This window comes from Ictalurus furcatus, chromosome 18 (assembly GCF_023375685.1).
Source record: "Ictalurus furcatus strain D&B chromosome 18, Billie_1.0, whole genome shotgun sequence".
Taxonomy (NCBI): domain Eukaryota; kingdom Metazoa; phylum Chordata; class Actinopteri; order Siluriformes; family Ictaluridae; genus Ictalurus; species Ictalurus furcatus.
This window is the reverse complement of record NC_071272.1, coordinates 4,710,211-4,724,804: the sequence shown is the minus strand read 5'-3', so window position 1 is coordinate 4,724,804 and position 14,594 is coordinate 4,710,211. Positions and strand designations below refer to the sequence as shown.

Here is a 14,594-nt window from a genome sequence, read left to right as displayed (position 1 = left end):
TTATTGCACCTAGTGGTCAAAACTGGGAACTACAACAGGCGCTGATTGAAGCCCATTAGGGCAGGAGTCATGCTGCCTCATACTCGTTCTACACACACCTTCGTTTTCTTGCAAAGTTTAGGACAGGAAAAAGAGGAGTATGGAGATTATTATTGCGATTCAGATTTTGATTCCGATTCTCATTCTCAAACTGATCTGGATTCTCATCGTGATTCTGAGTCTCACACTGATTTGAATTCTCTATGTGATTCAGATTTTCATTTTAATTCAGATCCTGAGAACTGATGCTAATTCTTATTCTCACTGTGATTCTGATTCTCACTTTGGCTATGATTCGCATTGTGTATTCTCATTGTCAAACTGATCTGGATTCTCATTGTTCTTGTGATTCGCAGGCTGATTCTGATTCTCATTAAGATTCTGACTCTCGGTCGAATTTGAATTCCCATTGTGATTCAGATTCTGAGTCTGATTCTCATTCTCACTGTGATTCTCATTCTCATTGTGATTCTCATTCTCACTGTGATTCTCTTTCTGATTCGAATTCTCATTGTCATTCTGATTCGCATTGTGATTCAGATTCTGATTCATGATGCTTTACATGGATCTCATTTACATGGATCTCATGTTGTTTACTCACTCTCTCTGCCCCTCTGGTTCTATTTGTGTTGTGCAGTTCATCGTTCCTGGAATGGACTAAATCAAATGAGGCCAATTGAAATATTTTTTTGTTGTTGTTTTTTTTTTTTTTGTTATCCAACTGAAAGAGGTGGTTAATCCATTTAATGATCCGTTAAATAGAAGGACAATCGACATATAAACTTTTGGATCTAATTTCTCGCAGATTACAGTCTGAATCTGTGCATGCAATTCTGGCTACAATGATGACTCTGATTATTGAAATCACAATTTATTTCTCGCAGTGTTTCGGCCCATTTAAGAACAAAATAGGTTTTTTAATTGTGATTATCAGTATATAATATTATCAGGCCGGATTTCTTTCAAACAGATAAACCACAGAGAGTGCTGCTTGTTCTTAATTATAGTTATTAACGAATTAGTTATTAATGTTAGAAACACTCGATATAAAAATGAGACATTCAATAAATACATAAATATGCATAAATCAACATAGCACACAACCACACAGTTATAACATATGAATGGATATCTAACATTAGCTCACTAATACAACAATAAAAGTTCTCTAAGATATACAGGTACCAATTGTATTGTGTCATAATTGTGTTGTGCCATAATCGATCATGATATTGATATTATATTGATATCATCATATGGCCAATCCTTAATTTGGAGTATATTTGCTGGTAGTGACAAAATACGCGTACACAAATGAAGTGCGTGTATACGCAGGTAAAATGCTGAAGTAACACTTCATACTTGTTACTCAAGCCTCTGGTTGTTATGGTAACACTGATGCATATGGCAGTTTGAGTTTATTCATATTGATGAAACTCTTTGCCGGAAGTATTTATCGCATCGTGCGGCTGTTATTACTCTACTGGAACTGCAGACTATCCTTGCACTGATATTCATTTGCACTCGACACACTATTTGCACTTTATGTCTTTTATGTTCCACTCTGTCGGACGACGATAAAACAGAAAGAATGGAAGAGGATCGGAGGCATTACGTAAAAGGCAGGCTGGACCGAGCAGCACTATTGGCTGTGTTTGGGTCAATGTATCATTAGCTTGGGGCTAACATTGCTATTCGCCCCGGACGCCTCTTTCTGTCTCTCTCGTTCTCGCCTGCTCTCAGCGTCAGGCTGACAGCAGCTCGGGATGGTGCACATCATCAGACCTTTTGAACATAGAAAAAAAACAACTTTCCTAAAATCTATCAAGATGTCAAGTGAACTGGAAAAAAACGATCGGGTGAGACAGAGAGAGAGAGAGAGAGAGAGAGAGAGAGAGAGAGAGAGAGAGAGAGTAAAAGAGAGAGGAAAGAGGAGAGAGCCTGAGTAACTATAAAAGAGTGTGTATAAAAGAAGGGCATAAGAATGAAAGGGAAGAGAGGGGCTAAAGGAAGGAGAGACAGAAAAGAGAAAAAGTGAAAGGAGGAGGGATCTGAAGAGCGAGATGGAGAGAAGTTGAAAAGAAAGAAAGGGAAAGAGAAAGTATAAAAGATGATGGGCCAGATAGACAGATAGATAGATAGATAGATAGATAGATAGATAGATAGATAGATAGGAAAGAGGTTGAGAGGGTGTAAAAGAAGGAGGTACAGGAGAGAGAGAGAGGGGACAAAGAGAAGTGTCAGTGGGACAGAGAGATAAACAGAATATATAAAAGAGAGAGAGAGTGAATGAGGGAAAGGAAAGGGAAAGGAAAGAGATGTAGAGAAAGTGGACATAAAAGAGAGATGAGCGTATAAAAGAGAGAGATAGAGGTCTCCAGGGAGGAAAATGTGAAGTGAGAAAGAGAGACAGAAAGAGCGGGAGTATAAAATAGGGATACCCATGAGAGAGTCAGATAGAGGAAAGGTATAGATGGAGAGATAGAGAGAGGGTACAGAAGAAGGAGAGAGACATGGACAAAGAGAAGTTTCAGAGGGATAGAGATATAGAGAGTGGGGGTGTAAAAGAGAGAGAGAGATAGTAATACAGGGGACAGGCAGGAGAGAGAGATAGAGAGTATGAAAGAGAATTGATGAGAGAGTATAAAAGAGGGAGAAAGGTCTCTGAGGAGAAAGAGAGAGAGAGAGAGACAGAGAGCAAGAGAGTAAATGGAAGAGTGACAGAAATGCGAGAGATAGAAGTCTCAGAAGGATAGAGATTCAGATAGATTTTTGTGTATTTATTTACAGTAGTTGTTCAGCTTGATCATAGATTTCTTTTTGAAGTTAGGCCACATCCCAAATGGTTTCATGTTTACTTTCTTCTGTCCCTAAACAGTGTATTACATAAATCCCACCCTACATAGTGCCCTCCATACATAATATCAGCACACTTGTGTTTGTGTGTGTGCGTCCATTAAATAAACAAACTTGCTGTGTGTTGTGTTCAGTAGTTCAACCTGTATGAGAGACATGCAGCAGTGAGACACACAGGGGGAGTCACACAGCAGTGAGACACACACACACACACACAGAGTCAGTGAGAGAGACACACAGGGGGAGTAACACAGCAGTGAGTGACACACACACACAGAGAGTCAGTGAGAGAGACACACAGGGGGAGTCACACAGCAGTGAGACACACACACACACACAGAGTCAGTGAGAGAGACACACAGGGGGAGTCACACAGCAGTGAGACACACACACACAGAGTCAGTGAGAGAGACACACAGGGGGAGTCACACAGCAGTGAGACACACACACACACACAGAGTCAGTGAGAGAGACACACAGGGGGAGTCACACAGCAGTGAGACACACACATACAGAGAGAGTCAGTGAGAGAGACACACAGGGGGAGTCACACAGCAGTGAGAGACACACACACAGAGTCACACAGCAGTGAGAGAGACACCAAGCAGTGAGAGAGACACACAGCAGTGAGAGAGACACAAAGCAGTGAGAGAGACGCACAGCAGTGAGAGAGACACAAAGCAGTGAGAGAGACGCACAGCAGTGAGAGAGACACAAAGCAGTGAGAGAGACACACTGCAGTGAGAGAGACACAGAGGGGGAGGCACACAGCAGTGAGATAGAGACACACAGGAGGTTGGCACACAGCAGTGAAAGACACACAGTAGTGAGAGAGACACACAGGGGGAGTCACACAGCAGTGAAGGACACACAGCAGTGAGAGAGACACATAGGGAGAGTCACACAGCAGAGAGAGACAGACACAGCAGTGAGAGAGACACACATCGGTGAGAGAGACACACCGCAGTGAGAGAGACATAGCAGTGAGAGAGACACACAACAGTGAGAGACACACACAGCAGAGAAAGACACACAGCAGTGAGAGAGACACAGGGAGAGAGACACAGCAGAGAGAGACACACACAGCAGTAGAGAGGGACATACAGCAGTGAGAGAGACACACAGCAGTGAGAGAGGGGCATGCAGTGAGACGCCATGCAGTGAGAGAGATGTGCAGCAGTGAAAGGGACATGCAGCAGTGAGAGATACACAGCAGTAAGAGACATGCAGCAGTGAGAGAGAGACAACAGGGAGAGACACATGCAGCAGTGAGAAAGACATGCAGCAGTGAGAGAGACACACAGCAGTGTGAGAGAGACAGCAGTGACAGAGGAACTCAGCAGGGAGTGAAACACTTAGCAATGAGAGAGACACAAAGCAGTGAGAGAGACACACAACAGTGAAAGAGACATGGATCAGTGAGACAGAGACACACACAGCAGTAAGAGAGACACACAGTAGTGAGAGAGAGACACGCGTCAATGAAAGACACACAGCAGTGAAAGAGACATGGAGCAGTGAGAGAGATACACAGCAGTGAGAAAGAGACATGACAGAAGAGAGAGACACCACCAAATATCCTCCCCCAATAAACATGAGGGCATGCTGTTATGGGAAATTAACCAACGATGGGCTGGTGTGATGCGGCTCAATATGTTTTGTTTTTCTGGGACTGTTTTATTTTTCTTATAACACAGCAATTACCGTTCCGCCGTTCATACAATAGAAACGATAACGTATTAGAATGAGCGCGTTAACGTAAACCAGGCAGCTGGAACTACTGTCCAAGTCGTGCTGTTATAGAAAATTAATGGACACTTCGTCAATCAGTCTCTCGTCAAGGTTTGTTTAACAGTAATTCCGCTCCCACTAAGTTGGTTTTGTTCACTTAGCGCTCCCAAAAATGAACCGCTGCCTCCTGCAACAGAACTCTGATTGCTGATTAGTGTTCCTATTAAACGATAGCCAAGAGTACTGACTTCGATTAAAGTCGTTTGCAGCGGACGACTCTACATTTCCACGGCTGTGTGTCCTCATAATGAGACGTGGGTTTGGATCACCATGACTTACACATCAGCGGAACGGCCATTAACACCAAACTACAGAATGGTCAAGTTTCACTTGGACAGAACATGGAGGAAATATAAAACATGCAGTAAATGGACCTAAGTATGCTCTCAAGATATTTTCATCCATTTTCCTTCAAGGGAACCAAGGACACAAGGCCAGGGACACCCTGGACAGGGTGCCAACCCACTGCAGGGCACAATCGTACACAGAGACATTCTCACACTACTGGCAATTGGAATGCCAATCAGCCTACAATGCATGTCGTTGGACTGGGGGAGGAAACCGGAGTACCCGGGTACTCCGGTTTCCTCCACCAGTCCAAAGACATATGCTGTTGTTTGTAGTGTTTGAATGGGTGTGTGAATGTGTATGCAATTGTGCCCTGTGATGGGTTGGCACCCCGTCCAGGGTGTCCCCCGTCTTGTGCCCTGAGTTCCCTGGGATAGGCTCCAGGCTCCCCTGTGACCCTGTGTAGGATAAGCGGGCGGCTGTGGCTCAGGTGGTAGAGCGGGTTGTCCATTAATCACTAATTGATTCCCGGCCCACGTGTCTCCACATGCCGAAGTGTCCTCGGGCAAGACAATGAACCCCGAGTTGCTCCCGATGGCAGGCTAGCGCCTTGCATGGCAGCTCTGTGTGTGAGAGTGTGTGTGAATGGGTGAATGAGAACCAGTGTAAAACGCTTTGTAGAACCGCTGCGTTTAAAAAAGCACTATATAAGTGCAGACCATTTCCCAAGCGCTATGGAAAATGGATGGATGGATTTCGTTTCACAGCAAATACCCGGGAATAAATGTAACAAATTTCAGCAAACAAAAGCAAAGTGTAAGTACGAATGTTGCGTCTATGATGTTCAGAACTGCTTCTACTTTAAGATGTATTGCAAAGCTTTGGAAACGGAAAGGGGGATTATGGAGTGGATAATGTCGGAAATGCGTGCGCACTACGGTGACCTTGTTTCCCACGCGAAGGCTGAGAAAAGAAGAAAAATGTGTCTTTCTTTTCCAATGGCTATTTTTGGGGGTAGTTTTAGCTCTTTTTCATGTGGTTTTTGAGATGTAGTTAAAGTGGACATTTTGCTGGAATCTGGCAACCCTGGTTAATGATACTAGCTCTTATATGTGCAATGGGAAACCTGCTGTATCGAATACAGCTGAACAAAGAGATTTGAGAGGTGCAAAAGATGTAGCTACTATAGCTGTTAATCCAGAATAGAGCACAGAAAATATCTACGGTGTGTGTGTGTGTGTGTGTGTGTGTGTGTGTGTGCAAGAGACAGGGAAAGGAAGTAGCACCCAAAGCGGTGTCACTTCCCTTCTTCTGTCTCGCTCTCTGTCTCTGCTCTGCATCTACGTCATAATCACTCGCATCAGAGATGTACAGCTCGATACGGCGACTGTCGACCTCCCTGGAGGCTTCATTAAAACAGAGCACACCAAACTGAACCGAACCGAGCAAGAGCTGACAGAGACACATCAAAACACACACACTCGCGCACGCACACACCGACACACATGCAACAGCACCAATACGTGAAGAGCGGCTTCTTTTGCTTCTTTTGATGCCATAAAAATGTGCACAGATGTGTGCAGATGTTAACGTGTGCACACACAGACACACGCCGTACTTTCGCACAAAAGCTATAAATAAGACCGTGTGCTTTCTGAAGCTATAGAAAATCAATGTCTGGTCATGATATACGTGTGTTTACGTATGTGTGTGTGTGTGTATGTGTGTTTGAAAGAGAGAGAGAGAGAAAATGTAAATTAGCGTCTTTGTGTAGTGTGCGGGTTTTGTGTTTATATTCAAGTACCCGTTTGATGCAGAAGCAAAAGTCCAGGGGGTGGAGCTGGACCTGAACCAAAAATCCAGGGGGTGGAGACAACAAGTGTATTTCATGCTGAAGTGTTTAGGATTTCGGACATGAGTTCTTCCTTGTTGTACACTGTCTCGCGGATTAGGGGCTAGGGGTTAGGGTTATAGGCGGAGTTGGATCAGGTCCAGCTCCACCCCCTGGACTTTTGCTTCTGCAGCAAGGCCTGTCTCTATGCATTGGCTTGAGAAATAGGATGACCTACCCCTGGCAATGTCTTCTGCTCATGCAGGGCCGTCTGGGCTTTCAGCGCTGACTCTCTGGCACAGTATGTGAGAAAAGCACAGCCTAAGAGAGACAGAGAGAGAGAGAGAGAGATGGAAAGATAGAGAAAGAGAACATTAAGGAAATAAGCAGACATAAAAAAGTCTAAACTTGTTTTAGTGCATACCATCAATACAACAGCAAAAATAAGCATACGAGGTGGTTCTCTCGTTAAAATCTGACGGACAAGACAAGGGTGCAAACGTGCACTCAACAAGCCGTCGTATATCCTCCGCCTGAATCGCAGTCTTGTTTTGACGTGTGTGTGTGTGTGTTTGGGAAAGAGAGTGAGAATGCACGTGCTGCATGGGTTAGAGATGCAAAAAAGGGATGACGGCATAGAATAAAAAGACAGGGTGAGTGACAGAGAACTGCTGTCATCTATTCCTGCGACAACTCAAGAGTGTCCATATGTTCAGTTCCGTCTAATCCCTACTTTGCACCTGCATCGCGTGTGTATATATGTGTGTGTGTGTGTGTGTGTGTGTGTGTGTGTGTGTGTGTGCGTGTTGTGCTTAAGAAGAGCATGCACTTTGCTACATCCCAAAAATGCTAATTTTCCTCACATATGCTTGGTATCTCTCCAAAAAACAAGTTTGCCCTTGCTTTAATACACACAAAAAAAGAAAAGAGGTCCCCCTTAAGGGAATGGCGGAGGAAAAAAAAAACTGTACAACAATTAGCATGCCATTTGCAAATGAATCGGGTAAATATGACTACGCGAAATCTGTTTTAATTGCTAATATTTATAAATGCTAATCTTTATGCTAATTCGATTTTTAATACTAAACCTACAGTAGATTAATTCCAGGACGCGAAAAAATCAGTCTTGCTGGGACGCTTTACCTTCATGTTCTGTTTATTACTTAGTAATGGATGTCCCATAGACCCATACCATCTGTTCAGATCTTAAATAAGTACAATAATGTGATTACGTTAAAGTACACAATATATCTAACCTTCAGTTTAAGTGTTAGGGGGAAAAAAATCACTTGGTGTAGGTGTTTTGATTTTTACTTTGCATCTGGGGTTCAAGCCCCGTACAAGCTTTTGCTTATTAACACGCAATCTGTTTTAGTTTCTGTGATAAAATACAGAACAGTGTATATAATGGTAAGTATGGTGACGTTTTCTGCGAGGGGATGTTTATTTACCGTTTGCGGAAGGAGTCTCCAGTGTCAGTGTCATGGGTAAAGATCTTCCTGGCAGTGGATGTTACATTTTGATTTTCTTTTTAACGTGACAAACTTGATGAAAACAACAACAAAAAAAAGATGCTTGTGAGGACCGTTTATAGCTGCTATTTGTTATGGAATTAAATTCGTGCCAAATGTATTGAATGTAACTTGTCAAGAAACGAACAAGAATATACGACGAGAAAACATTCTGAAAGCTGAAAATTACGGAGTGCAGTGCCAAAAAAAAATGTAACATGGTCTTCAAATAAACGGCATTCTTTGTTAACAGTTTTCTAAGCTTCGTTTCCACTGATCGTGGTTGATGAATGCGTTGCCAGAGTTTTCGTTTACGCTCCTCAAGTTTACGTTCGCCATTCTGGCGCAAACCTCTCGAGTGGGCGGAGCTTAATAGTGCTTTACGCTCATTGGCTAGTGAGATTTGGATGGACATCTTGAGTGTCCGGCTGAGGACGAGGAGGATGTTGATGACGATAATGCCGTCGCCGCTCCAGGTCGCTCATCTTGAAAACAAAATAGTCGTTTGAGACTACCCGAAACCGCAAAATATTAATTACGAACTAATATATTGCCTAAGTAAGCACTTAGTCCTTTCCACTACAAAGTACAAACGCTATAACTATACAGAGAGCCGCATCCAGGACGCTCTCCACTGAAGTCGCTACTCCCAGGTCAGGGACCTGTCCATCCAAATCTCACTAGTCGATGAGAGTAAATAGCTGTTAAGCCCCGCCCACAGCGCGTTCATCAACCATGATTAGCCAAAGCGTTTAGAGTTTAGAAAACTGTTAAGAAAGAATGCTGTTTATTTGAAGACCATGTTCAATTTTTGCCACTGAGTTCACTGGGTTCAGTTTCAGAGTGTTTCTCTCACATGTTTTTATTCCTTTCTTGAAAAGTTACGTCCGACACTTTCGCCACGAATTTAACTCCGTATAACGTAAGTGAAGTTTCAAGCCGAAGTTTCTCGTCGTCCGTTATTGTTCTGTTACAGCGCTCAGCATCGTGTTTTATTCCTCGCATGTCAAATGTTTGTAGAAGGCGTTCGTGAATTCTTCGAAGATATTTGCGAATCGAGCTCTAAACCTGTACAGTGTGTTTGTTAACCGCTTTCTGTTCATCGTCAGCGCAGCTCAGAGTCAACCCTGAAACTCGGAACGCTCACACTTTTCTGGATGGAAGCGTTGATAAGAACAGCAAACTAATTCATCACGTCAGTTCGGACCTTTGATATATGAAATTATTTGTTACAATTCCTACAATAACAGGCTGTAATATCTAGCATGGATGATAAATAACACTTCTGGCTGTTCTGGTGAACGTATATGAGCGAGCTTCTTTTTCATTACGGCGCAGGTTTATGAGGTCATTATTTGTACTGTCGTAGAAACGCGAATAAATTTCCAAGCTATGAAGTGAGAGTCGAGCTTGCGGATTAAATGACTGAAATGAATGAGCGTCCAATTTCTCTGGAAGCGGATCGGGGGCCGGATGATAAAACGGTTAAGATGCATCTTTATTTTTTAATCGAAGATGACCAGAAACTAATAGATGTTCGGGAAAAGCTTCTTGCGGCTCGTGTGCGTGTTTGTGTGTGCGCGCGCGCGCGCGCGCGCGTGTGTGTGTGTCTAAAGAATGTGACAAGTCATTTTTAATTCCTATTCTCATATTCTCTTATTTCACCTTGGTCAGAATTACCACAACAGTATCTCTTACAGTATAAACGTTCTTTTAATTGGTTTTTCATGTCCACATGAAAAATTTCGCCAAGCACGTAAAGATGAAAATATCTTTTTCAAACAAACTGGAAGAACAATTTTAAAGAGACTGTTTAAGTTAATGATAAGCGCTGAGGAAGAAGAAACCCAAACCACTCAGCAGCACTACAGGGACACCATGGCCACACACACATACACAAACACGTGCGCACGTACACACTCACACACTCATGCGCACTCCCCGAGGCTTGAGTATGAGTCAGCATCAATGTTCCCCGCTGTCCGTTGCGTGTGTTTAACCCTGGCTGCGCCGTCGTCAGTGTGAGTGTGTTGGCCTCCTGCAGCCCTGCCTGGCTTTTTTAATTAACTCTGACTCATTAGCGACAGGGAGCGCTCAGTGCGACAGCCTGGCTCACTCCTCTGAGGGTCTGTCATTCTGCCATGTTACAGAACATGCTAGCACCCTCATGGGACACATGTCCACGCTCCAAAACACACACGCGCGCACGCACACACACACACTGTCTTGTATTAAAATCTTTGTAGGTGTTGAATCATCATTTTGTACTTCCATTCTTTCGCATCGTCTATGTACTTAAGAATTTCGAATGAAATCATTTAGAAGATATACGTGTTCAAAATGTACAGTCTCTCTCTCTCCACCACCGTCAGCAATTTCACTGACATCGTTCTGCACTTTAGCGTCTCATCTGATTTTCTGTCCAATCAAACGCTCTCTAGAATCTTAAGTGTCCCACCCCTAAAATTAGTCCATGGTACTAACTGTCAGGTACGGCTTAGATCGGTGCATTGGTAAGTCATTTCATGTCGGAAAGATGTCGTATTTACGAGTTGAACGCATGCGAATGGCACTACAAAGTCGTAATTACGAGTAGGAAACGGGATTTTCTTCGATCTCCGAGTTTCCAAGTTGGGGGCGTATCAGTAAGAAAACATATTGGAATCAGTGGATGCATTGCCTGTACTTGACAGTAAATTGGTTGAAATTGAAGGTTTACAATAAAATAAGCTACTTTCCTGCACAAAATACGATAGCACTGTACAATTACGATATAATATGTAACGATAAAGTTTACAGTGGCTTCATGAATTGATTAAAAACAAAAAAAAAGAAAAACACACCTGATGCACATTCTTTGTTCTTCCTTTTCTAGAAGTAGACTTAAAAAAAAAAGTTGCTGTGTTTTTGTTTGTAGTTAATTAAGAGAAGGTACACCGCCATCTTGCCATCTCACCAAAGTGACTTGAACGCACCTGACGTCGTAATTACATCTTCCCAACTCGTAAATACGGACTTCCCAAGAGGACTTGAATGCACAGAATTTAAGGGGGAGGAGCCACTTCATATGTCCCGCCCTGACTTCCGGTTTCAGTGGAAACTACATCAACACATTGAATAACATTTCAATGCACTTCACAAGGCCTTTTATTTATTTATTTATTTTTTATTTACAGTAAAACAGGAAGTGGATTTCGAGTATGGGCAACTGACTTCAACAAACAAAGAGAAAAAAAAACCCTTCTTCCTATTCATTTGGTTTTCATTCAGTGTGTATGTTTAAATGTAATGCATTACACACATCGGCTGAAACATAATCTAGCTGGAGGAAGGTTTTTATTAGCCAGCATGACAGACCATTTTTTCAGAATCAAGAACATGTAGGAAGGTGGAAACACTGACGAAACTGAGGAAAATAAAGTCCAGTGCAAAAATTGTCCTGCTTTAAGTAACAGGCACCTCGTAGTTAAACATATCAGGATAAAATAAAGATGCTAGCCAGACTCAGCGCTTCACCTCAAAGCTGAGAGTTTTTATCTCGGAGCACAATGTGCTACTTTAGAAACGTTGTTAAAAAGGAGGATAATGATCATATTTCATTTACCTTCACTTGTATTAATGCGCTTAACTAGCTAACTAACTTGCTATCCGTTGTTACATTATGCTAGCTACTTGTTAGCTTAGTCAAGGCTTCCAGGCAACCAATACATGAAACTAGGCAACACATTGGAGCTTATATTCTCTCTCTCTCTCTCTCTCTCTCTCTCTCTCTCTCTCTCTTTTTTGTATAAATAAATAAAATTTAAAAACCCACTTTGTTTCAGGCTGTCACTAAAAGCCAGTAAAAAAAATAGATAATAATAATTAGCCTAACATTAGCTAGTTTGCTAGAGAATTTAGCTCCTGGTTTTAATAATGCAGTATAATCTTTACCCTGATGTTATCTAGCTTGTTAGCAAACTTGTTAATGTGTTTATTGTAGCTAAAACAATGCTAAATGTCCCCGCAGAACCAGAAAAAAAAAAAAAGTAAGGTAAAATCAGTTAGCATAACATCAGACAGCTTGCTACTGGTTTTACAATAAAGTTTGCCATCTTGCTAGCCTACTTAGCTTGCAGTATTCGTTACTCTAGCTAGGTCTAGCTAACTAATACTACAGCTACACCAAAACCTAATCTTTATCATTTAACTTCAATACTCAAAAATGATAACTCTTATCTTAAAAAAAAAACATTTTATGTATATGTAGGGGAAGGGAGGTGGGGCGGACACATTTTCATAGGGTTCAACTAAATGTCCCTGCAATATGAAAACTGTCATGTTTTTTCATCATCAAGGGAACACTTAGCCCTCAAAAAGAAAAAAGTACATGTCCACATGCGCGCACACACACACACACACACACACACAGAATGGATGAGCTGAAACAGCACGGTGCCTATTTTTGTTCTTCCCCTAAAAGCAATTCTGCTCTTCTCCTCTCAGCTCAGGCGTTCGCTTTATCGGGAGTGGAGAGTGTGTGGAGCCGCACAAACAGGACGGATAAGACAAGAAAGGCAGAGATTGCATAGAAACAAGGGAGGGAGCGAGGGGAGGGAGACGCCGGAGAGAGTGCTAGAGTAAATGGTTTGTGGAAAAGGACGACAGAGGAATGAAGAAAGAGTTAGGGTAGGGAAGAGTGTGTGGTGTGCAGGCTGACGGACGCGTGCTGAAAGAGGCAACCAGGGTGAGAGAGAGAGAGAGAGAGAGCATGAAGATAAGATCTCCTGGCTTCTGTGAACACTATCCCCTAGTATCCTACACTCGTTTCTTATCTCACCGACTGCAGACACCCCTAAGGGACACACACACACACGCCTATACAGAAACAACTAGAATTGAGTGAATAAATAGAGAGAAAGTAAGACAAAGGACAACGTATATCTACTGTATGCTGCAATTCTTTTAACAAAGCGAAGGAAGATGTCTGAATACATTAAAAAAAAAAAAAAGGTCAAAACATTTCTTTATAGTTAGTATTCAACAAACATTTGGTCTGGCTACATAAAATAAAGATTATGTACCTTAACCTTAACGTTTAATCAAGTCTATAGCTATAAATAAGACAATTCAAAGTGTTTTGTTTTGTTTCACACTGGTGCTTCATGTTACCACTGCTGACTAGTCGCATGGACTCTGAACAGATCTGTTTTGAATTTCACACAAGGCGCATAAACGGAATATCTCTTTGTCCATTTGTCTAACATTGTTTTCACTGTTGTCTTTTTTTTTTTTTTTTTTTTTAAAAAGCCGTGTTGCCAATTTACCAGAGTGGATAAATAAATTGATTGGGAAAAAAAAATCAAAAAGAAAATATATTCGCTGATGTATTGATTTTCTTCTTCTTTTTGTTTTAGGGGAGAAAATAGTCATCAAACGTTTTACTGCTTGTGTCAGTGTTACCTTTAATGCCCAACATGACCTTAGTCACCATCAGATGGAGGCGTAATCGTCTCTGAAGGCAAATTCTGCTCGCACAATCCAAAATCGACATAGTAAGTTGTGGTTGTGGCTACGGCTGCTGCCACTGTAAAAATTTAAGGAGCATAGTGCCCCACAAAGGCAAAACATAGTAAATACATCTTGAATTAGTGTGTATTTTGTTGTATTTACACTCCCTTTCTTCTATTCTGAGCAAATCTGAGCCAGCGTCAGCGCCTGGTAGCCCCTCCCCTCTACATTTCTCTAAGAGTTGTTGGACGGTTCCTAAGAAAAGACTCGGAATGACTAAAATTCCACTGGAATTCCACTTAGCATTGACCACAAGCCAAGGTAAAGAAACATCAACACTGAGTCGCTCTAAAACTGGATTTAAAGAGAAGCAAATTAGTAAATGAATCACATGTAAATGAATCATACGTAAATGAATCACATGAAAATGTATCACTTGAATATGAATCATGTGAAAATGAATCTCATGAAAATGAATCACATGTAAATGAATCACATGTAAATGAACCATATGAAAATGAATAAATAAAGAAAAAGAAAACAAAAAAACAAACAAAAAAAACACTGAGTCGCAATTTCTGAGGTAAAGTAGCTAAAAATGGAAATACTACTGTATTCATTTAGCTTAATTGAATATCCTCATATCAATAGGGAAAGTACAAGAAGTCACATTTTCCTTCTGACTCCTTGGAACGGAGAGGAACTTTTTATTTTCCCCCGGATGAGGTTTTAAACATTTCAGTCAGAGCTCAGAAAGCAGCCTGAAGTGTATTCCCAAGATGCAGAAC

The 14,594-nt window shown here is 41.8% G+C and overlaps 1 protein-coding gene across 3 annotated transcripts in view; it reads right to left on the bottom strand.

Moving 5' to 3' along the window:
* The window catches only part of celf4 (CUGBP, Elav-like family member 4), a 94,541-nt gene that overhangs the window by 60,125 nt on the left and 19,822 nt on the right, over positions 1 to 14,594 (bottom strand). For all 3 annotated transcript variants that reach the window (XM_053648923.1, XM_053648925.1, XM_053648924.1), the window contains exon 2: positions 7,044 to 7,126. In XM_053648923.1, the coding sequence (XP_053504898.1) occupies positions 7,044 to 7,126 (83 nt within the window). The remainder of the gene's footprint in view (positions 1 to 7,043; positions 7,127 to 14,594) is intronic.